General features: G+C 42.0%; 1 protein-coding gene across 3 annotated transcripts in view; it reads left to right on the top strand.

Moving 5' to 3' along the window:
* The window catches only part of TAF1B (TATA-box binding protein associated factor, RNA polymerase I subunit B), a 74,167-nt gene extending 50,052 nt beyond the window's left edge, over window positions 1-24,115 (top strand). Inside the window, exons 9-16 of one of the 3 annotated variants that reach the window (XM_032353348.1) lie at window positions 1,122-1,269; window positions 2,914-3,091; window positions 3,648-3,694; window positions 5,332-5,422; window positions 9,882-9,952; window positions 10,732-10,954; window positions 23,374-23,616; window positions 23,651-24,115. In XM_032353348.1, the coding sequence (XP_032209239.1) occupies window positions 1,122-1,269; window positions 2,914-3,091; window positions 3,648-3,694; window positions 5,332-5,422; window positions 9,882-9,952; window positions 10,732-10,954; window positions 23,374-23,616; window positions 23,651-23,687 (1,038 nt within the window). In that variant the 3' untranslated portion in view covers window positions 23,688-24,115. Of the gene's footprint in view, window positions 1-1,121; window positions 1,270-2,913; window positions 3,092-3,647; window positions 3,695-5,331; window positions 5,423-9,881; window positions 9,953-10,731; window positions 10,955-16,578; window positions 17,027-23,373; window positions 23,617-23,650 lie in introns of those variants that run through there. The other 2 variants (XM_032353347.1, XM_032353349.1) reach the window with 2 other exon arrangements.
* Window positions 24,116-24,519: the final 404 nt, after the last annotated feature.

Here is a 24,519-nt window from a genome sequence, read left to right as displayed (position 1 = left end):
TTTCTAGGTTATAAACTCCTTGATGACATTTTTTTTTAAGAATATGTTTTTTAATTTTTTTTTATTAAGTTTTTTATAAACATATCATGTATTTTTATCCCCAGGGGCACAGGTCTGTGAATCGCCAGGTTTACACATGAAGGCATTGTTTTAGTCATCTTTACATTTCCCAAAGTCATTTCCATTGAGTGACTCTAAATTTAATATTTTTATGTGAATAGATGAAGAAGTGAGAAAAAAAAAGTAGCATTAATTTCTTTTTTTTTTAAGATTTTATTTATTTATTTGACAGAGAGACAGATGACAAGTGGGCAGAGAGGCAGGCAGAGAGAGAGAGGGAAGCAGGCTCCCTGCTGAGCAGAGAGCCCGATGTGGGTCTCGATCCCAGGACTCTGGGATCGTGACCTGAGCTGAAGACAGAGGTTTTAACCCACTGAGCTACCCAGGCACCCTGTAGTATTAATTTCAAGTATGTTTATGAATTGCAAAGCTAAAAATAGCATACCAGATAAAATACAGGGGTGATCTTCAAGTGAACAGAATAAATTTATTCATAGTAGCTAATAGATTTTCCTGGATTGTATAAAATTTTATATGTGGTTATATGGGAGAATATGAAGTTGAATTGTATATTTTCAACTATTAGACTTAAATTCTGGTGTTAGCTCCCACATAGAAGCTTGTGAATATTGTGAAACAGAGAGCTAAGTTTGTTAGACATGAACTTGAAGATAAATGAGACGGGTGTGGTGAGGGACTATGAGAGGGAAGTCGTGCCGTAGAGCACTCCTGAGGGCTCTGGAACTTCAGTTTAGGTCACAGCTTTGTCCCTTCCCCTGGTTCTTCTGTGACTGGCAAGAAGTAATGATTTCCCTCTCTCGTGGGGAAGGCCAGTAAGAGTTTTATGAGCCAAATGGAATTTTAGTGGCTTTTTAATTTAGCGTTACCACTTTTAAGCTGCTAAGTTAGGATATTAGGGATTTATGGGTGGTTTCCCCGTAATGCTTTTCTGCACATTCCAAATTTCATTCAGCAAATACATATTACTTTTAAAATTAGAAAATATTTTTAAAAATAATTTATGTTGCAAAAGTTGCTACCTTGATTATTTTTTATTGCAGTCTTGGCCTGCCTATGAGGATATCTATAAAAAAATGATTGAAATCGCCAAATTCTTAGATTTGCCACGTTTTCCAGACATAACTGAAGACTGCTATCTTCACCCAGATATCTTGTGTATGAAATACTTGATGGAAGTCAATCTCCCTGGTAAGTGTAGTATATGTGGTGAGGAAGCCTTTACAGACTTGTAAAATGACAATGAACAAAAGAGAGAATTCCTCTCAGATCACGGATAGTTAGAGCCTCCTGACAGGGTCTATTTTAACATGAAGCTTAATTTCAGAATCCTTTCTTAAAATATTTCAGGCTATCTGGAAAGGTTAAAAGGACCTTGTTCAGAAATAAAGAATTCTGTTTTGATGTGAGGAATACACTTGGTTTTTACAGTAAATTTACTGAGTGCAGTGAAAGTAACAAATGTTCCAGTATGTGTTCTTAGTGAGCTGGATGCCCCCCTTCTGGAAAGAAGGCAGCGCTTGGTCGTTTGCAGGGTCATAATGAACTCTTTAAGGCGATGAAGCGCGGAATGTGGGGAGAGCCTCACTAGACCTTGTTCACAATATACCAAGACACAGGTCACCCGGTGGAATCTGCCAATGGAACCCGGTCCTGAATTTCTTGCAAAACTAGAAATGTGAGAAATTCAGGACTTATATTCTAAAGAGAAAATATAGACATGGTGTGGTTAGCCTATTGCTTAAGCAGTATAAAACACAGTCGGATGTATTTTTAATAGGGAAGGAAAATGCATATGTTAATGAAGAAAGCAATATGCAAAACTGTGTTTGTAGGTATGATAAAAATAAGTATAAATATGTGGTAGTATATGTGTATATTACATACACACACGACTGTAATAGTAGGTAATAGAAGGACCGCAAGGGACTGAAGGGATTACCAGAATGTAACTGACAGGCTGCTCATGGCAAGTGTCTGGTTCCCGTGCTTGCCACTGGACGGAGAAGGGGAGTAGATCCACAGGACACGGCGACTGAAAGCATGTAGGGAATGCTACTTAATTCAGTACAGCTGATCGTGCTCTTACAAATACTAGCTGTTCACTTAAAAATAGAATATTGTACATCTTGGGTACTTAGATTAGTGAGTAAAGAAATTTGCTTAGTAATTGAGAGTTTTCGAAGTATATTCACTTAATCTTTTTAAATTTCAGTTTATCCTCCCACAGCTCATTTTACAAATGAAGAAACTGAGGTTAAGTGACTAATGCAGAGTCACAAAGATAATGATTGGAAAACCTAAATATATAGGCCCTGGCTAGGCTTTCTGGTGCCAAGTGCCACATTATTGAGCTTTGAATAATAGAGGCTAAGCCGACCATATGATTTCCCTGGGAAAGCAGTGCCTCGAGTTTAATGTGGACAGAGGCTCCTAGGGTGCCAGCCAGCGGGTTAGTGTGCATTCCTAGAGAAGCTCTCGGTCTTACAGGGGATTTTGTTTCAGACAAGTGCAAATTGCTGTAGAACACAGACAAGGGAGTTGTAGGAAACGGTAGAGAACAAGCATTTGGCTGTGTGTTAGGTACCAGAATGTGTCCTATACGTAATAGATGTTTTAGGAAGTCCAAATAGGAAAAGGCCTTGCCATGATTCTACCACTTGTTTTTCTGTACAGATACCATTTTTTGGTTTATTTTATTTACAAAATGTGTTCCCTCAGTTCTAGCATTATGCCGTGTTTTAGGATAATAAAGCTTATCTTACAGAGGTACACATTGGTATGGTCTAGTGAGGCAAAGAATTAATTCCCATTTTACTCTTTGTTCTTCAACAGATGAAATGAATGATTTAACCTACCAAGTGGTAAAAATGACTGGGATAGGAGAAGTGGATTTTCTGACATTTGATCCTATAGCTAAAATGGCAAAAACTGTTAAATACGACATACAGGCCGTCGCTGTCATCGTCATAGTGTTGAAATTGCTCTTTTTATTGGATGACAATTTAGAATGGTGAGTGTACGTCAGTTTTATGAGGAAAAAATTATACAGTTTTTACCTAATTAGTCGGAATACAGGAATCTTTATATTATCTCAAGAGAAAATAGAGCCTCTTAGTTGCAGAACATTGACTAGTACCAATAATTACTTCCTACGTGAATTTTGACTCAGCTAGTTGTCAGAGAGTTAATTCTACCTTAGTAAGTTGTTTGTCTCATGTTGTGTTCCTATTTTTTAAGTAGATACATGTGTTCTCATTGCTTCACTGATTCCCGACATTAAATCATACAGAAATTCTAAAGAATCTTGTAGCAGTTTATCTGTATGTCTTTAGGCTCCTGGCGCTATGCGACTTCAAAGATTATTTCAGAAAGTAAACGCAACTTAAATCGTCACTTCACCCAAACGCCAATAAACAATGGCAGTGTGTAGAGTGATTGCTTCTCCATTAAAAGTTAGCATAGGTTTCAAGTGCTAGTCTATATTTTTCTTTCAGAAGAACTCAAAATTTAACTGTCTTCAAATAAGTGACTTCCAAATAAATTGACGTGCTTTATGGTTTTTCCAGGACATTGTCTAATATTGCTGAGAAATATAATGAAAAGAACAAAGAAGGTACTTAATTTTTTGTCATTCAAATTCCGAGTGATTTTAAGTGATGGATTAGAAGATACAGTAAATGTTATGTATATTTGAAAAATATACAAGTACACATAGACAAACACATGTATAAAAATTGTGCCTAATACCAGAGTTATTTCTTTTTATAATTACCTAGTTATACATCTAGGACATCTAGGCTGCTAAACTTCGGTGATTCCTTGCGATGTGTAAAGACCAGCCTGCTTTTTTATTCCTGCCTTCTCCTCCCTAGCCATGCTGGACCTAGAGTGTCCTGGCAGTTCCCTGACTGTACCATCTGTTGTGATGCCTCAGCCTTTGCTCATGCTGGTTCTTCTACCTGAAATGTTTTCCTTCTTACCCCCCAACTCCCCCAATCCCTGACAGATCTGCCTTTATTCTTCAAGATTCTACCTTCTCTTCACACCCACTCCTGACCTTACCACTTCCCAGATCAGAACTAATCATTCCTGCCACAGTTGCTCCTATCCAAACATCTGTTAGAGGTTAGCACACTGAATCAGAACTGGTGCATTAAATATGTCCATCCCAGTTCGATTGCTAGTGTCTGTAGAGTGCTAAGAACAGCTGACATAGAGTAAGGCCCAACATAAATGGTAGAAGGATAGGTAGATTATAGCTTCTAGAGGCAGGGACCATATCTTTCTGTCTTTTTTAATTTTTTAATGGTTCTCTAGTGCCTAACATAGTGTCTGGCCTAAGAGCAATTCAGTGAAGTTGGGTAGGTGTATGAATTCTTAAATGCAATTCTAGTTTCTTATTTCCTTCATTAGGATTTATAGTCATTGTATTTTTTTATCAGCTTTATTGAGGTATAATTGACATTCAAAAATTGTAAGCGATTTAAAGTGCATCTTGTGATGATTTGTACTATGTACTATGAAAGGGTTCTCTCATCTGGTTATACAGTCATCACCTCGCATTTTAATCTTGGGTGTCTGTGTGTGAACATTTAAGTCCTATTCCCTTAGTTGATTTCCTTGCTATAATACACTGTGATTTACTACAGTCAGCATGTTTTACATTAGATTCTCAGAACTTACTTCTCTTAGAGCCAAAACTTTGTACCCTTTTACCAACCTCTTCCTATCTGCCACCCCCACCCCCAGCCCCTGGGAACTACTTTCTACTCTATTAGAGTAGAAACTACTGTTTCTAAGAGTTTTACTTTTTTTTTTTTTTTTTTTTTCAAGATTTCACATATATATTCATTGGTTTTAGGAGCTTGGATTTAGTGGTAGAAATCAATTTTGGAGTTCTTTCCAGAATACATGCTAAATACTTCTTTCTACACATCGCTTTATGTCAGCTTCTACTCAGAGTGAAAGGTTGACCAAGGTGTCTTCTAATGTCCCTTGTCATACTCCCCATGTCTGTAAATAAATAAATAATTTATTTTAGTATTATCTAGTTAGGGCCACAATATAGATAGGAACTCCGTGATGGACTGCTCAGGAGTCATGTTAAGGTATGGAGACAGTTACTCCATAATCCCAGAATGCTGACTTCAGAATGTTTAGTTATACCAAAGAATGAAGACTCCGGTGAATAATGTATATGGTTATAATGTCACTTATTTGGTTACTAATCATGGATTTCATTTCTTTCAGATAAGCCATGGTTTGATTTCAGAAAATGGTACCAAGTTATGAAGAAATCTATTGATGAGAAAAAACAAAAGTGGGAAGAAGCCAGGGCAAAGTATGTTGTCTCCTCTGGTTTTAAGTTTACCTGCTTGATTTCCAAGTCTGTTACCTTATATTTGAAAGCTAAAGTTTCAGCAGTTAGACTACTTAGCATTATGACATTTTTTCTAGAAAATATTAGTCCCTGTGTTCTAATCGACTTTTTTTTTTTTTTTTTTTTTTTTGGTGTTACTATTAGTCAGACTCCAGATTTTATTTGGATTTCATCAGTGTTTCCATTAATGACCTCTTTCCAATCCAGGATCCAATCCAGAGTACCATATTGTACTTAGTTATTAATTTTTTTTAATTTGCATGAGTCATGCCTACATTTCTAATATTCTTCCTTCTTCCCTTTTCTCAAAGTTGATCATTTCCCGTCTGCTTTCCAATATTACAAAGATTACAATTACCAGCCCGTGATGTCTGTAATTGGAATATTCCCCCAAATAAAAATCCCTACAAAAATCAAAATGGAGGAAAGCACAAAAAGAGGATATTTAATTCAGTCAGTCTCATCATTTGGCTTTGAACTCTCGTTCTGATGTAGGTTCGTTATGATAGAGTGGAAGGAGTGTAGCCTGTAGAGACAGACCATTCTGGGTTTGAATCCTGATTCCAGTACAGACTAGCTGTGTAACCCCACGCAAGTTACTTGATTTCTTAGCCTCAGCGCACTGAAATTTAGTTTGCTTATAAATTTTCATAGATACTATATCTTACATAATATAGAGTATATTTCTATTGATCTCTGATTTGAACAGTTTGGTAACTGTTTTTAGAACTTGGAGTCTTGGGGCGCCTGGGTGGCTCAGTGGGTTAAAGCCTCTGCCTTTGGCTCAGGTCATGATCCCAGGCTCCTGGGATCGAGCCCCGCATCAGGCTCTCTGCTCAGCGGAGAGCCTGCTTCCTCCTCTCTCTCTCTGCCTGCCTCTCTGCCTACTTGTAATCTCTGCCTGTCAAATAAATAAAAAAAAAATCTTGAAAAAAAAAAAAAAGAACTTGGAGTCTTTACAAGACTTTGAAGAAAAAGTTAACATCTCTGTATTTTATGTAAACTTATATTAATACTCAATTGATCAACTAATTTTATATACTTTGAGAAAAATCAAGGCTCCTAGAATTAGTTAAATTAATTTGCTCAGCCCCAGGTTCCTCATCAATGAAATAGGCATAATAATGCCGAATTTGTGCTCTAAGAACTAAATTTTAGTTTTCACAGGTAGAACTGCATTATTTTTCCTCTACATTTAAGAGAGCTTTTATTTTATTTTTTTTTAAGATTTTATTTATTTATTTGACACATAGAGATCACAAGTAGGCAGAGAGGCAGGCAGAGAGAGAGAGAGGAGGAAGCAGGCTCCCTGCAGAGCATAGAGCCCAATGCGGGACTCGATCCCAGGACCCTGAGATCATGACCTGAGCTGAAGGCAGCGGCTTAACCCACTGAGCCACCCAGGCGCCCCTTAAGAGAGCTTTTAAATAGAGAAACAGACTTAGCGGGATGAATAAAGCACTGTGGGGAAGAGGATCCTTGCCAAAAAGGGAAGAGGGGTAGTAGTTTCTCACTATTCAGGTTTGATACCTAACGATGAAAGAAAAGAGGTGGCGTGTGAACTTACTCTGACCGCCTGTGGGTGCCCAGGAAACTGGGTCCTTCCTCTTCTTTGTCAGAGAAGGAATGTCTCTTTGGTCTTTGGATCTCAGTGGTTACAAGAGTATCAGGAAGAACAGAAATTCATTCTGTTGCCTTAGGTTATCTTGGGAGTACCAGCCACGAGGCCTGCCTTTTCGTGGTGCCAGCAGGGGTTGTCCTGGCTGATACCGAGAGGCTAGGTATTCAGTGGCCCTGCCACTCAGGCATCTCAGTGGTAACTAGGAATTCATTAGCCCAAGCCAAGTACCAGCTTACACCGCAGACGTGGCTGTTGGAGCCCAGATTGATATTTTAGCATTTAGTTACACATCTTTGACTTACTGACTTTTAGGTACATCAGGGGAGAGTTTAATGACCAAAGAGATATATCTGTTTCCAAAATGGCATCTTCAGGGAGAGACCAGGGCTCAGGGAAGAGATTGTCCAGGGGATACACCACCGAGATCCTTCTGTATGGAGTAGGTGATTTGAGCTAAGCAAAATCCCACATGTAAATCACTAATGACTAGTGCTTAGGCACAGAGACCTTGTGTGTGTGGTCTGTTTCACCCTACTCCACCCCCACTGGTGACATTAATTGGTAATTTTTCTCCTGTTACTCTGAACATCACCTTCCAGATGAAAGTTTTTAAAGCATTTTCCGTAGCTAAGTATGAGTCCCTATGTAGGAGATTATGAAAACATCAGTAAACAGTAGTTGACAGTCTAATAACCACTTAAGAGGTTGCCTTGATGACTTCCAGGTGTCATGGAAGATGTTGCGAGGAACATGGAAGAAAATTTAACAGCATGGGCAGAAAATCTTTTTAGTTTTTTGGGTTGGGCAAAATCTTGTAGGTATGATACCAAAAGTATGATCTATAAAAGAAAAAAATTATAAATTGGACTTCATCAAAAGAAAGAATAGCTGCTCTTCAGAAGACATTGTTAAGAGAATGAGAAGCCATACAATGGGAGAAAAAATGTGCGCATCCCATCTCTGATAAGACATTTGTATTCAGAATAAAGAATTCTCATACAGTAAGAACACAAAAACCCAGTTTTTTAAATGGACAAAAGATTTGAACAAAAGAAGATTGTGAAATGATACTCAACATCATTAGTTAATAGGGAAATGCAGATTAAGACCACAGTAAGGTATCATTACACACCAGTTAGAATGGTCAAAAACAAAGTGAAATGAGCAAAAAAAAAAAAAAAAAAAAACTGACCGTACCTAATGTGGGGATTTAAAATGGTGCAGCCATTTTGGATGTTTGACAGTGTCTCGTAAAGTTGGACATACATTTATTACACTACCTATAGTTCGCTCTCTTACATCTTTACCCAAGTGAAATGACAGCTCCACATAAAAATCTCTGTTCGAGTGTTCGTGGTGGCTCCGTTCACAGTGGTCAAAAAGTAGCAACAACCCAAACGCCCTTCAGCTGGTAGGGGGATCAACCAAGCGGAGTTTATCTGTACGATGAAGTACTGGTCAGCAATGAAGGGAACAAACTTCTGACACATCAACAATATGAATGACTTAAATGCATTATGCTGAAAGAAAGTCTCAAAAGGTTACCTATGGTATGACTCCCTTTATGTGACTTTCTGGGAAAGGCTATAAATTGCAGCTATGGAAAAACATCAGTAGTTGCCTAAGGCCAGGGATCTGGGAGCGTGGAGAGGGATGGACTGTTAAGAGGCCTGAGAGACTTTCGGCTTGAAGGGCCTGCTCTGCGCGTTCACCCTGGTGGTCATCACAGGACTGTTGTTTGCCAGAGCCCGTGGAGCCGCACACTGAACATGATGGGTTTGTGTGTACATTATACCTGAATTTTGAATAGCTGGGAAACCAAATCCTACTGGAAAACTGGAGAGAAGGATGCAGAATTCCTGCAGAAAACTTTAGGACTTTGTGAAGTGCCTCTGTTTTTTGTAGCTTTTGGGGAAGAGGTAGGCAAAATAAAGTACATTTTTAAAGAAGGAGTATCTGTACAGAAGGTTATTCTAGATCACTTCTCCCATTTCCTGGACTTATGGCCCCAAGGAAGTAATGCCCTAGTTGCCACCAGTATAGGCTTTATAAATGCATGAGAAAATCTGTCTAGGTTAGGTATTTGCAAGAGATTTTTAATAGTGGGTTTATCCACCAATTGGGATTAGACTATTTAGGAAACTTCATTATTTTTTCTTGAGTATATTGTTACATTTATTATTTAAGAAAACAAATTAAAAAAAGATATTTGAAAGAATCACAGACCTCCTTTACCATAGGGGCCAAGGACAAGTTCTCTGATATATTTTAAATGTGGTATGTTCATTAAGATTTAGTTCACACATAATTGTGAGGAAAACAGTCATTATTAACATCGATTACATCTTTATATCAGGAGACTGGTACCTACTGTTCACTTCGTATCCGTTACCGGATGTACCTCTGGTTTAATCCTCAGCAGAAGGGCAGCTGGGCAGCTGGGCAAGGGCAAGGAGGAACAGTTGTTTCTTAGGTGGTGGATTCCCTTTCTGAGAACAGACAGCAAGAGAATTTTACAGTGAGAGAAACCATTTCTACATTTTTGTATAATATCTTCTTCGGGACCTTATGACATCTGGGAGTCTTTGGGGACGAGCACATCATTCTTTTGGCCAGCCGTCCCCTTCAAAGCTCCTTGCTTGCATCTGGGACGTAAGACCTGTCAGTGGGTCGTTCTAAGGCTGAGCCCTTACACGGAGTATTAGGAATTGAAGATGTTGCTTCAGAGAAACGTCTCTGAAATGTGTTTAGGTCCATTTCTTCTCCATCCTGCTCCAAATGTTTTTCTGCCTCATACAGATACGTGTGGAAAAGCGAAAAGCCACTCTACCACTCATCCATTGACAGAGCAGTGGTATATAAAAGAAGAGGTAAGTTGCATTTTCTCTTAACGCCATTTAGTTATATTGTTGTAGAAAAGCTAAATATCTTGACTTCCTGAAAAGTGAGTGTCTCGGGGCACCTGACCGGCTCAGTCTAGGGAGCCTGCGACTCTGGATCTCGGGGTTGTATTTCGAGCCCCATGTCAGGTGCAGAGATTACTTAAATAAATTTAAAAGTGTTTAAGGGATTATTTTACTTCTTCGAGTGTTCCGGTGCCCATCCAAAGAAATAATCGTCCTCCGTTAAGAAACCTCCAGAGGAATCTGTTTCAGGAACATTGTACTTTTTAAAACAGAACTTAAGTTCCCACCAAAATCTGAAATCATCCTGTATTTCTATGACTTTCAGAACTCTTTCTGTGGAGAATTGCCTGTAAGGTGTCTTGTTCATTCTTTTTTTTTCTTTCTTTTTTTTAATTGTAAAAATACGTAAGATTTACCATTTAACTTTTTTTCCCCTTTGCTGATTTTATTTTTTTAATTTAATTTAATTTAATTTTTTTCAGTGGTCCAAGATTCGTTGTTTATGCACCACACCCAGTGCTCCATGCAATACATGTCCTCCTTAGTACCCACCACTTCAGCCTTTTTTAGGTAGTTCCCCAGTTCTCCTCAGCTGCTTTCCTCTCCCCCGTGTTCCCCGCTTCCGTTCTCGTGGTGCATTTGTCCAACTCAGAAACCGGCGTAGTACATTGCTAACAAGTAAACCCATCTGTGGTTTACTTTAGTTTTTATTTTATTCCTTTCCTTTTTCCCTCCATTTCCAGAAATGGTGGTGAGTCTACAAAAACAGTTTAGCGCACTGACTGATTCAGCACCAACTGTTGAAAAAAAAAGTCCTTCAAGTTTTCAGTTCAACTGGACTGAAGGAGACTCTGCAGGAACCTGTTTCCATGGCCATAGCCTCCAGGGGATCCTGAAGAAGAAAGGCCAGTCACTGACAATCAAGAATTCACTCTATTGGCTTAGTACCCAGAAATTCTGTAGAAGGTATGTGATGCTTTCAGAAATATGGGATAAAAAAATCATGAAATCTCTAGTTTGGCCTGAAGTAGTAGTATTTCCTAATTTCAAAAAGTCACATAAAATTACAGTTGACTGTATAAGAACCGGATAGGTTATTTGTTAGAAGACGTTGTGCTCACAATCAAGAAAATTGGAATTACACGTTGTGTCTTGTTCAAGAGTTTTAGGGATGGAAGTGTTAGCTGACCTTACTGTGGTAATCACTACATGACACACGTTGCACACTTTAAATCTAACAGATGTTATGTCCATAGTATCCTGATAAAGCTGAAAAAGGTTTTAGACTTTAAGGACTTTTTTCATCGTGCCTTTTAAATTTTTTTTTTAAGATTTTATTTACTTATTTGACAGATCACAAGTAGGCAAAGAGGCAGGCAGAGGTTAAGGGGGGAGGGAAGCAGGCTCCCCGCTGAGCAGAGAGCCTGATGCGGGGCTCGATTCCAGACCCCAGGATCATGACCTGAGCAGAAGGCAGAGGCTTAACCCACTGAGCCACCCAGGCGCCCCATGTGCCTTTTTAATTTTATACTAATTTCATTGTATACTAATCTCAGGCTTTGTCCCTAGAACCTGTTCACACGGCAGTTTCCCGTAGTGAGGAGGCCGGGCCGTGAACCAGGCCTTTGTCTGCTCTGCTGCTTGGGCCTTGTGGGCAAGTCATTTACCGTCTCTGCAGCCGTTGTCCCCTCACGAAGCAGCGTGCAGACGAGCTTGGGGCAGCTCGTAGCTTTAGGTTTTCCCCATGGCACAGCCGCGTGTCCTGTTGGTCTTTCTGCTCTCGGAACCTCCAGTGGCTCCCGCCTCACACAGAGTAGGGTTAAAAAACCCTAAGGAGCCTACAGGCCCCTGCAGTTCTCTGACCTTCCCTGCTCACCACCTCCACCCCACGTTCTGCCTCGTTCACGCGGGCCTCCTTTGCTGTTCCTTGAACTTGCCAAGCACACTCCCCACACGGGCCTTTGCACGTGTTGTGCCTCTCGCCTAGAATGCTCTTCCTCCTCGTGGCCACACTACCCGCTCCTGCCGGGTTTTCTTGCATCTCATGCACCGTCCTGTCCGGAACAGCAGGAACTCTCCCTCCCCCTCACACACACACCTCGCCGCGCTCTCTCCGCCCCCCGCCCGGCCTCTGTTGTACTTCTTACGGCTCTTGTCAGTGTCGAATAGATGAGTATATATTTGTTTTGCTTATTCGTCTGCCCCTCCACACACACACCAGAATAGAGTAGAAGGTCCTTGAGTGCCGGGACTGGACTCTTAGTTAATGAAAAATCCCGGAGGCTCGAACAGGGCCTAGCACATAGTAGGTGCTCACTGGTTACTGTGTTGAATGAATGCATGGGAAATAGAGAATGAGGATTCAATGAGATTGTGGTGTCTGTCACATAGTAAATCTCAGTACATGATAACTGCGATCATTACTCTGACTGAAACTGATTTTCTCTTGAAGACTCTCTTCCTGAGAATCAAAGCTAAGTAGAATGTAGAAAATACAATAGGAGAGAACAAAATGAAGTTATCTGAATGAAAATTTCCTGCTTAACAAAAGTTCAGCTGCGTCTAGAATGACCGCAGAGTGGCACGGTCCCAGCAGCAACAAGGAAAGGCCAGAATCCAAACCCCAGGCTCCGCTCCACGTCTGAGGGGGACACACATTCCTGCGCAGTGGTCAGCGCAGTGGCTTTTTTCGATGTTAAGATTTGATCAAAAGGAAGAGAAATGGTGGTAGTCCTGGCCGGTGAGGGGCACCGGCATGAGACCAGTAAGCTGGGAGGTAGTGTTGTGGCGCCTTCTGTCTCTCATGCTTGTGGAATTGGTCCTCGGTTAGCTGGGGGGAGCTCGTACCTTTATGCTTTTCCCATGGGGCAATCAGTGGATTTCTAGATCTTTCTAAATCTTCACGGATATAATACAGTCATAGTTACATAATACAGTTAGTCACAAACAGACCTTGTAGAGTGAGAGATGAAACAGCTGGGATTTTTTTTCTCTGCATGAACTGTAAGACTGAAAATGACAACCTGTAGACCAAGCCTCAGTGACACCATGACTTTATGCGCCAAAATTCTGTCCACCTTGCCTATTTAGACCATAGCCTAGAACTATAGAGTGGGCCAAAAAGGCTTCCACCAACCAGTAAAAATGTCACAAAGTCCTTGACTAGAGCTAATGCACTTTTCTCAGAAAGCCCCTTAGCCCCTCACTCAGGCGGCTCGCTCTGCCTTCGGGTGTGTTTCCGTCAGGCGGAGTGGTCTGCCTTCCAAACTCCTAATCATCAAACAAGTGGGAGGGAGCCGCAGAGGTGCTCTGCTGATAGTCATCTCGACAGCAGACATTAGTGCCCTGCCGTGACGAACCAGAGAGGAGCCAGCAGCAGCAGCAGAAGCAGCCGGTCTGGAGCTCATTCACAACACTGGGCAGTGGCTCCACCTAACAAACCGAGCCCGGGGGGGCCTCAGTTGTCCCGCGGCGTGACCCACAATGCCGTGTGCGTTCTCTTTGGGTTTGTGTTTCCTAGCTGCATTTTCTAATATTTTTACAGTAAAACTGAACAACTTACAATAATATAAGTACACCTTATGTTTTCATACTAATTTCATCCTAATTTATACTATGCACTTATAATTTATGCTAATAACATGTAACTTGGTTTTCAAAGATGTCCGTACAAAATAAATGTAGTGTTTTGATGCTTACAAGAGCAGACCTTCAGGTGTGCAGAGAATTGTGTTACACAGAAGGTCTCCTGTCTGAGGGTTCGAGAGATAAAGGTTGTACAGTAGAATACTTGCGAGAGCGCTCGGGCTGTGAGGACTAAGCAGAGAAAGGCTGTAAGAGCACTTCCGACACGAAGAGGTCATTTATGCTTCTTACCTGAGGCAGAACGGACAGTCCCCATGAATGTAAATGCTTCCCTAATGTTCCGCGTGCGTGTTGAAGTGCGCTTCTGGAGGAGGCCGGTCACTGACCGGTCTAAAGATCTGTCGTGGGCCCTGACTCATCAAGTGTCTGTCCCCGGCCTCCCTGAAAGGGGCAGGTGGCTCTGCGCTCCTTCCCCAAGAAGAGGGACAGCCGAGGTCCTTCAGGTTGCCATCCACAGAAAATGGAGAGGCTTTGGATGCCCCCTGCCCCCAAACACACACAGATTTGTTTAGGTCCCACAAAAATTTGATTTGAATTTGAAAATTTTTATTTTAACTAATATTTTAAACTAGAGTTTAAAAAAAAAACAGTACTCAAATATGTTGTATGCCAAATTTGAACATCTTTCAGACCACCAAAACTTGAACTTGTTTTGGCAGGTTCATTTAATTTTGCAGGCGTACCGACTTGAGAGACTATTTTTGCGTAGGTTCGAACTTCTCACAAGGAAGTTCTCATAAGGAAATTCAGATGTACCGTACACCCTTCTTTTAAATATAAACCTGTGCTTATCCCTTCCCATAAAATTATTTGTATAAACATATTCTTACAGTATCCATTTGCCACATTCATTTCTTTCCCGGTCAGAGCTCAAGGAACATCTCTTGGCTCATATGCTACTTACAGCAAAATACTTGGCAGTCACACATTATTGTACGTTCTGTTTGGTTTTGTGGCTTATAACTCTAGGATAGTTCTCTGAATCTGTGGTAAAGAATGTAATCCTTATAAAGGATTGTTAGTGATTCGACTTAAAAGTCCTTATGGGAGCAAATAATTTATAAACCTTTTCTTATCTTTCTTGTGTAGAAAAAGAGCTTTCCTAAGTAAGAGAAATGATATTTTTTTACCCTTTTTGTTACAGTGGTTTGTCTGGAAGACTCTCTCATGGTAGCTGAAATTGAAAAGAAAATTGCCACCTCTTGGTGGCAAGAGGCCACCGAGTTTGTGAGAGTTTCCTGTGAATGGCTTATACTTGATTTCTGTTAAACCAATCAATGAGTAGCTGAGCCTTTTAAATGTCCTGTTAGTGAATATGGCAGGGTTTTGGCTTTATTACAGATTATTAAAGTAGTAAGATTTTAAATGAAAACAGAAATCAATTTTAAAGGAGTATTGCGGAGGCGAACATTTTTGAGCCCTTACCGTGTTCTGACCTTTGGATTAAGTGCTTAATATATATTTTCATTCGATACTTTTGTTCACTCTTTGAGGTAGGCAGTGTTATTTTTTCCCATTTTGTGGGTTAGAGAACCAAGGCTAGTTATCCATAGTCACAGCTATGGAGACCGAGTTTTGTGGTGCACACATAAACTTTCTTTCAGGAACTTAGGACCATATATGTTATATAAATCCAATATCTAAAATTTGTTTACCTGTTTTTTAAAGCCTTTTACTATGGAAAATTTCAAGTATATTCAAAATTACAGAGAATAGGGCCGCCTGGGTGACTCAGTCGGTTAAGCAGCTGCCTTTGGCTCAGGTCATGATCCCAGGGTCCCCCATCGGGCTCCCTGCTCAGTGGAGAGCCTGCTTCTCCCTCTCCCTCTGCCTGCCACTCTGCATACATGTGCTTTCTCGCTTTCTCTCTCTCTCTCTGTCAAATAAATAAATAAATAAATCTTTAAAAAAGTAGAATAGTATAATGAACCCCCCATACCTGCCATTCAGCCTTAACAATTGTCACCGTGACTAGTCTTGGCTTCGCCCCTGCCAACTCACTCCTCCACCCCACCCCCAGATTATTTGGAAGCATATCTCAGATGTCATAATATTTTTAAAAGCAAAACCATAATAAACATCGATCAGACATTAAAAAGCTAATAGTAATTCCTTAATATTACCAAATATGCAGTCAGTGTTTAGATTTTTCCATTTGCTATGAAATTTTTAATATAATTCGATCCAAATAAGGCCCATACATTGCAGGTAGCTAAGATATCCCTTAAGTGTTTTGGTTGGTAAATTCCCCTTTAATGTCTTTTTTTCTGTCCCCTTGCAGGGAAAAAATTACTTGTTGAATAAGTCAGGTCTTTTGTCCTATACAATTTCCCATAGTCTGCATTTTGCTGATTATGACCTGTGATACCATTTAACATGTTGCTCTGTCCCCTGGATTGCCTGCACCTGGTCTAGTTAGAGATGGAGTGTTAGAGATCCGTAATTAGAGATTTGGTGGTAGTTGGAGACTTGACCTTCTACTTTTAAGATAAGTGGAATTGCTTTGTAAACTCTTCTTTCTGTGATAGGTACAAGATTGTAGGCTACATTATCAAGTCTGGTGTCTTATTTTGGGTGGGGATTAGGGATTTATTTTCTTTTGTTTTAAAACTATGCCCAGAATCTCTGCTTGTGTGCTGTTGTTTGCTCTGGGCACGGTAAAAAGAAGCAGCACATCTGGAATGGAAGGACTTCTGGGCAAGGAGTCGTGAGCACTTGCTCGAGACCGTCTGTTACCCTGGCATGGTAGCTTCCCAGGCATGGTGCTAGCGTGTGTCCTCTCTAAAATTGCTGTGCCATATTGCTCCACGTTTCCTTCCAACTCTGAGTACTGTTGTCAGTCCGACCGTATGTACATGCCAACTGGGGGGGATGTTTCAGGGATAGACGCATACATTTTAAATGGTCGTTTTAAGATAACATCTTCCTTTATCTTCCCTTTCTAGCTATTGTAAACACGTGACAACCTATGAAGAATCAAATTTTTCGCTGAGCTATCAGTTCATAATAAATCTCTTCTCCTTCCTGCTGAGAATAAAGGCCTCTTCTCTCCATGAAGAAGTGAGCTTAATTGAAAAGAGACTTTTTAAAAGAAAATACAGTAAAACGAAAAAAAAATCAAGATCCAGGAAACGGAGAAAATATTGAGAAAAATGAAATATTTTTATAGTGCGAAATATTTTATAGTGATGATAATGTCAAACTATAATATTCCAGAGAATTATGGGAAATAGAATTTTATTATATATCTACACATACTTAGATTCATATATATGTAATAAATCACTTTTAAAAATGTGTGTTGGAAAATAAGTGAATTGTGTTTGAATTTATTTTTTAAATTATGAATATTCTTTGAGAAGATTAAAACAATAAGTTTCATAAGTGGTATCCAGAAATTTGAATTCTTTGTATTTTAAAGCCAAATTTGCTTTATTTCTTTTTTTCTTTTTCTTTGCTTTTTTTCTTTTTCGTCTTAAAAGCTAAATTTGCTTTTAACTAGATCACTTCCTTACTCTTTATTCCCCAAAGGAAATCCCAGATGCATCAGAGATCTAAACACCATCATCTCTTACATACACATATATTGCTTAGAAGAAAACAAGTACGGCTGCTTGGATGATCTTGGAACAGGGAGGGACTTTCTAAGCATGCCCCAAAACCAGAAGCCAAAAGGGAAAAATTGGTAATGTGACTACAAAGTCACAGGCAAATAGCAAGTAGGAAAATATATTTGTAGCATAGGACAGACAAAGGAATAATTTTTCAATGAATCAATAGCTCTTGCAAAGCAATAGGAAAAAGACAAGCTGGGCAAGGACTCTGAAAAGATAGCTTTCTGAAAAAAAGAAATACAAAGGTCAACCCCAAAAATGATACAAATTAAAATAGATTACCAAAGATATATAAAGGTTTATAATATCCGGTAAGGATATTAGAAAACCAGGCGTTCTTGTTCACAGTTGATTCATGCAACAAACACTGAGCACGTGAGCTCCAGGCATATTCTAGGCACTGGAGACACGGCAGAAAACAAGGGCCCTGCCTTTGAGGATCTTCTCACTGGGTGGGGGCAGAGAGTAAACAAGTGGACTGGAGTTGGGCTAATGAGGTGCAAACAAAGAAAAAGCAAGGTGAGGGTGTCAGGTGGGCCCTTTTAGGAAAGGTGATTGAGGAAGGACCTGGGAGGTGACCTTGAGCGGAGATCAAGTGGGTGGAGAAGCCCCGGTGCTCTCCAGGGGAAGGTTATTCCGAGCAGAGAAACCCGGCAAAGGCTCTGAGCCAGAGTGAGCTGGATGGAGTCAAGGGATAGCAAGTTGTTCAGGGCAGCATGAGTGAAATGGAAGAGTTCACGTTCGGGGCCGTGGTAAGAACGTGGGCTTATAACCCAAGGGTGTCACGGGAAGCCATTAGCAATTTTTGAGCAAAAGAATGGTGTGATCTGGGGCGCCTGGGGGCTCAGCTGGTTCAGCGTCTGCCTTCGGCTCAGGTCATGATCCCAGGGTGCTGGAATAGAGCCCCACGTCGGGCTCCCTGCTCAGCCGGAAGCCTGCTTCGTCCTCTCCCTCTCTGCTGATCCCCCTGCTTGTGTTCTCTCGCTCTGTCAAATAAAATCTTAAAGAAAAGAAAAAACACAAAGAATGGTGTGATCAGACGCGTGTCATAAAAGGAGCACGTGCTCTGTAGTGAACAGATTGCAGGGGGAAGTGGGCAGAGGTAGCGCCCACAACAGAGGCTGCTATTTGGTTTGGGCAAGAGGCGGTGTGCCCTGCAGAGGTGGTGATGGGAGTGCTAGGAAGGGATTAGATCCCAGAGACAGTTTACGTATGAAATAATAAGGATTTGGTGATGGGTCGGTTGTAGGGGTGAGAAATCCAAATGCCCTGATTTTTGCCCCCTGTACCATTTATTAAGATGGGCAGCTTTAATTTCCCCCATTCACCCTGTTGGGAGGGACGTATCCTGGGTTGGCCATAGGGCTGTGGGAACCCAAGATTGAATAGACGAGACTGACAGCAGCGTAATCCCATATACTTCCACCTGGGAGAGGATGCAGCACACTCGCAGGGCCCGCGGGGTCACACTCGGGAACAGAGAACAAGGGACAGGGAGGCAGGCTTTGTCCTGTCGGAGGGATGGAGTGACCCCTGGTTCCTGCAGGAGCGTATGATTGACTTATTTGAATAATCCCATGGGCAGGCAGGAACTCCTCTGATCTTCTTAATAAGGTGCCTTCGGCTAGGGAGCCCTCTCCATGGGAGCCAAGTGGGGAGACGAAGTTAAGTTAGGCCACTTCGGGGCCCTCACAGTTTCACCAGGTGCCAAAGCCACACATGGTACCAGGCCTTGATTTTAGGCAATCCACTACTCAGAAGAGTGGGTATTGGGAAATCAGTGTTTGGGCATATTGAGTTTGAGATCCCTGTTAGTCACTGGAGAGACCTCAAAATCTGAAGTTGGAGGGGCAGGGGTCAGGGCTAATGTAAATATCGGAAACATGAGAATATAAGCACTATTTAAAAACTGTGAGGCCAGATGGGATCTCCTAGAGGGTTTGCATAGATAGAAGAGATCTCTATGAATGCTGTTCCTACTTCAAGTTCCCTTCTACTCCTGGAGTGCAGAGTGGTTTGTTTTTTTTTTAAATCAGAAATTAATGTTGGTTTGGTTTGGTTTGGTTTGGTTTTTCAGATGCTTCTCTTGCATTTGTGAGATGATGGTATGGTTTTTTCTTTTTTAGCCAATTAATATGGCATTTACAATATGGTTAATATGAAATTCAGTTGAGTTTCAAATGCTAAACCAGCTTTGCCTTCCTAGGATAAACCCCACTTGGTCATGATCTATCATCCTTTTTACATATTATTGAATTTGATTTGCTGAAATGTTAAGATTTTTTGTATCTATGTTCATAAGAAATGTAGCTTTCTTTCCTCCATTACCAGCAGGAAGATTTGTGGACACTTCGGTAAATATAATTCAATAAAAATGTCTTGACTATCACAGTGGTTCTCAAAATGTGATCCTTGACCCAACAACATTGACACCCCCTGAAAACTTAACTAGAAATGGAAAATTCCAGGCCTTATCACTGACCTGCCAATTTAGAAACTCAGCATGGAGCCCAACAATGTGGAGAATCTCCCTCCCGGAGATTCTGCTGCACACCCACTAATGTGCGAACCACTGTTGGTTCTATCACATAACCGTCACGTTCAAAAACAAATGACACACAGAGTGGGAAGTAAGGAATGCTTTTAGGCTGCAATTAACAGACTCCCCTCCAACTAGTAAACCAGAAGTATTTTGTGGGGTTTTTTTACATAATAAAGTTCTGGAAGTAAGTCATACCAGCTTTGGTTCAGTGGCCCAACTGTTCTTGCTTTGCCGTTCCCAGCACATTGGCCTCTAGTTCTCAGCTTGCTTCCTCATGGTCACAAGATGGATGCTGCGATTCCATACGAACGAATCCTGGTAGAAGGAGGGAACTATGACGAAACGTTTTCCCAAGAGTGTCTAGTGAGAAAACCTTTTCTAGAAGCTCCCCGGTAGAGCTTCCTTTACGTTGCATTGGCCAAATCTGCACCATCACTGGCAAAGGGGAATAGGATTACGATGACTGCTTTAGACTATCCTGATGCATTCCTACTTTCCCTAGGATTAAGGGTCTTTCTCTACTATTTGAGCAAACTTCCGGTACTATTAGCCGGGAAAGGCGGAGTTGGGGCGGGGGCTGTCTGTTGACAGGCAATGAACAATGTCTGCGTATGTGGTCTCTCCTTTCTAGTTCAAAGTCTCAACATCTCATATGTGCAAAATATGACGCTGTGGTATTATGGGCAAAACAATTTCTAACATCTGCTGATCGTCTGCTACCAGGGCATTTGGTTAGAAACTTTCCAACTACTGGCATCCAGATTTGCTCTATCTTTTTTTCTTTTTTAAGATTTTTTAAATTAAAAAAAAAAAAAAATTTTTAAATTTACCTGTCAGAGAGAGAGAGGGAAAGCCCAGGCAGGGAGAGCAGCAAGCAGAGGGAGAATAAATATTTAGCAAAGTGAAAGTTGAAATCCCTATGAAGGCTGTTCCTCCCAACCAGTCTCCTTCCCTAGATGGCCTTGGGTTCAAGGGTGAGATGGAGGAAGAGCCCCAACCCTGTATGTGTCCTCTAGGTCCTTGCCAGGCTCTGACGCACGTGGTCGTGGGTGCTGATCGCTCTGCTCGGCTCCCACTGGCTGGGGTTGTCCACAGGAACGCAGGTGCTCAGCTCCACCGGCGCCCCCATACTCGGACTGCGAGAATGAATGACGGTGTCCCTGGGCCACCTCCACTCTCTGGGTGCCGTTTCTCCTTTGCTGCAGTCCCCCACCCCGGCCCCATGGGCACAGGGCATCCAGTGGGTGGTCTCCTCAAGGTCCGTCTCTGCCTGGACACTTGCCTCAGCTCTATCTAAACTAGAAAGGTGCCCAATGATGCAATAAGGCAGAAGTAGGCTGATGCCACGATGGTGCACGGATCGAGCCCCGGAGGAGCACAGAGGGGGAGGTGAGGGCGCAGGTGGAAGGGCCACATGGCAGAGCCGGGCTCTTGGGAGCTGTGCCCAGGTCCCGGGCTGTCCCTGTGCGGAGCAGGAAGCGAATTTTTAATCTCCTTTCAGGGGAAGAAATAATTTATTGCTTCCCCTGGAAGGAGATTAAGAATTCGCTATTTCGCCACTAGAGTGACTTGTAATCTTTGCGTATTTGGGTGGAATCGCTTTTATGAACAAAACTTATTTTATGTTTTCTTAAATTAAATTCCTTACCACTGCAGTGAAATTACAGATTAGGGGACCACCCTAAAAGGAAATAAAACCAAGTAATATTTCACATGGTCTCAGCTCCCGTAACTATTGTAATCGTATGAAAGCAGATCCTTCCAAGGCGGGGAGGGGTGAGAGCAGAATGCTATCACTTCTAGAAAATGCCATCACTTCTAGAAAAATGCCATCACTTCTAGAAAAACAGTCTTTAGATTGTTGTGTCTGTCAGTGACCAGTCTATGCTCACAGCCATGCCCATAGAGCATATATGTTCTGAAGTGGAAAGAATGTCCTGTTCTTAGTTGTCTGAGCATCAAATTTGGATCCTCAGAACCTCGTGGAAAACACAGCCGGGAAGCACACTTATTCCACACCTGCCTACCTTCCAAACCTTTTGCGTGTTTTCTCATTTACCATATCTAGATAAATCTACCCATCTACATCTGTGGCAAATAAAAGTTTGATCATAGTAGAGTAACAAAAAAAACTTCTAGATTTTTAAAATTAAAAAAATTAAACAGATACGACGAGAATCTTTTCCCGTAAGAATACAGAACACTGGCTTAAATATGTTGTTAATCTATAAGGCTACCTCATAAATTTTTTTTAAATTTATTTAACAGAGATCACAAGTAGGCAGAGAGGCAGGCAGGGCGGCGGGGAGATAGGATCCCCGCTGAGCAGAGAGCCCAATGTGGGGCTCAATCCCAGGACCTTGGGACCATGACCTGAGCTGAAGGCAGAGGCTTCACTCACTGAGCCACCCAGGTGCCCCTATCTCATAAATTTTGAACATAGGTGTGGGGTTTTTGTTTTTGTTTTTGTCTTTTTGCAGGGGTGGTTTTTTTAATCCTTAACAAATATGGATTTCTTCGGGCAGTTTTGAGATTCGAGGAGGGCCTTCCCCCTGCCAGCCTCGGCTCCTCTTGCATCGGGTAAACGGACATCATTGTGGACATGAGGGGGTGAGCTCGTAGGTTATGGGTATAGGTTATGCCATGCGCTTTACCTTCCCGAAGGGGCCACAACAGGCTTGCGGTTGTCACACAGAAGTGGGACCTTCTACAGCGCAGAGGAAGGAGGAGAGCCCGGGACCAGGGCAGCTGCGGCTGAACCTTTAACCACAGACTGTCTGTAGTTTCTTGTTATCTCTTTGTTTCTGTTTTTGTTTTCCCCCTCCATTGGCACAAAGCCTAGGAGGGGAAAAGCAATATTAATTCAACCCTGTATTTATACAGAAAGCAATGCTGGTTGGGAGAGAAGGAGCATTATTTCCAAGTCTTCAGGAGAACTGAGTAGAATTTCCAAAGTTCTGTGAATTATTATACATCGCAGCTAGTTAAAAGTATGTATTTTCATGTTGGGCGGAGAAGCAGTGACTTTTTTTTTTCATTTTAAATACCTCTCTATTCTTGAAAGCTGAGTAAGTATTAAGTCTCTCACAAAATGTTTTCTTAGTGTGTGTTCCCTTGTTTTGTGCCCTATGAAGTATTTAAGCATAAAGTGATTTTAGTGCCAGACTTAGCTGATAATAGGCTACGACTTGAGAAGAACTTACAAAAGAGTGCTTTTATTGACTTTATAAATTAAGAACCTGGTATTTCAGCTCCCCTGGCCTCTTGCCCTTCTGCAACAATTATTTCCTCTGGAACAATTAGTACATGTTTTATGGATATTTGCGTGGAACTGGGTGACTCACAGATATTTCCAAAAGAATTTTTAAAGTTAGAATTCCACTTAAACGTAATTACCTTTTGTCACCATTGTTGTCTGCATTAAGTCGGATTACGTGATTAAGTTAAACATTACCTAAAATGAAAGAGATGGTCTCCGGTTTTAACTGGAAAGGTTAAAAGTAGGAAAGATGTGTTCCTCACCACGCTGGAGGATAAGCATATATGATAAACATGTTCACTTATTTTTACCTTTCTCTCCTTAGAAATTCACACCAGAACAGGAGTCTCGCTGAGACAGTCTCCTCCGCCCGGGGCCCCTTGTCCCTCTGCTTGGGCCCTCTCCTCCCACTCCCCGTGTGCCGTCTGCCAAAACGCAATGGGCCCGTGCCAAGCCCTCTCCACTTCTCCGGGTCTAGCCCCAGAATTTCTCCGGGTCCAGCCCAGGGATCTGCGTCTGGTCAAGGTGCTACGTGTTTAGACCCCCCTGCCTCCTCCTTCTCAGCACCGCCTGAGGCTCCGAGTGGGTGGGGTGGCCCCCGAGTCTGCACTTTATCACCTGGCTTCCCACGCACCATAATTCTGCTGTCTGTTCCTGCCATCTGGTCCCCGTCTCCCGGTCCCCAGCTCACTGTGTCCCTCACTGATCTCGTCCTCCCTGCGTCTGAAAGGGCACAGGGCCCTTCCACAGCGTCAGGGAGAGCTCCTCGGCGCTCAGGGCTCCCCCGCCACCCCCCACCCCTGTGTTTGGCATCTAGGGGAGCCTACTTCTGCATGCATCTTGCCCCAGGCAGGCGGATGCCTTTGAGATGGGGCAGGGGGTGGGGGTGCTTTATCATGCTCCGTAGAGAACCCGACTTCCCACAGATCCTCAAGAAAGGGCTCCGATGCGGGGATGTACATGGGGGAGGGTGTGTGAACTGTGAGCATTGTGAACTGTGTAAGATGACGATTCAGGGACCTGGACCCCTGGGGCAAATAATATGTTTTGTGTTAATAAAAAAAAAATAATGATAATAAAAAGAAAGGGTTCTGATGGAAGGAATGATGACAAAAAGGGAAAGATTACGAAAACTTTCCTACTTTCTTATCGGCTGTGCACCACGAGGATCACTGCTAGACGAAGGAAGCCGGTCGTCTGCCCTCCGAGTGTTGGTTTTGAATCGGATGGAAGAGTTTTTACAACAGAAGGAGGAGACACGGGCCTCACTTTTGCTTGAGGTACCCCTGAGCAGTATCGCAAAGATCTCACGTGCTGGGACTATGGCAGGCGCAGACAGGTCTCAGCACTTACAGAGCCCTCGGCTCTCAGCCCCTGACGGATCCCACGATGTGCTACGTTATTTGACAAATAAAGACACTGAGAAGTCCTGATCCCAGGCAAACTGGCTCAGGTGTCCGCGGGCTTCGGC

Source organism: Mustela erminea, chromosome 7 (assembly GCF_009829155.1).
Source record: "Mustela erminea isolate mMusErm1 chromosome 7, mMusErm1.Pri, whole genome shotgun sequence".
Classification (NCBI taxonomy): domain Eukaryota; kingdom Metazoa; phylum Chordata; class Mammalia; order Carnivora; family Mustelidae; genus Mustela; species Mustela erminea.
The sequence above is the reverse complement of the archived record's forward strand: the minus strand, read 5'-3'. Positions and strand labels throughout refer to the sequence as shown.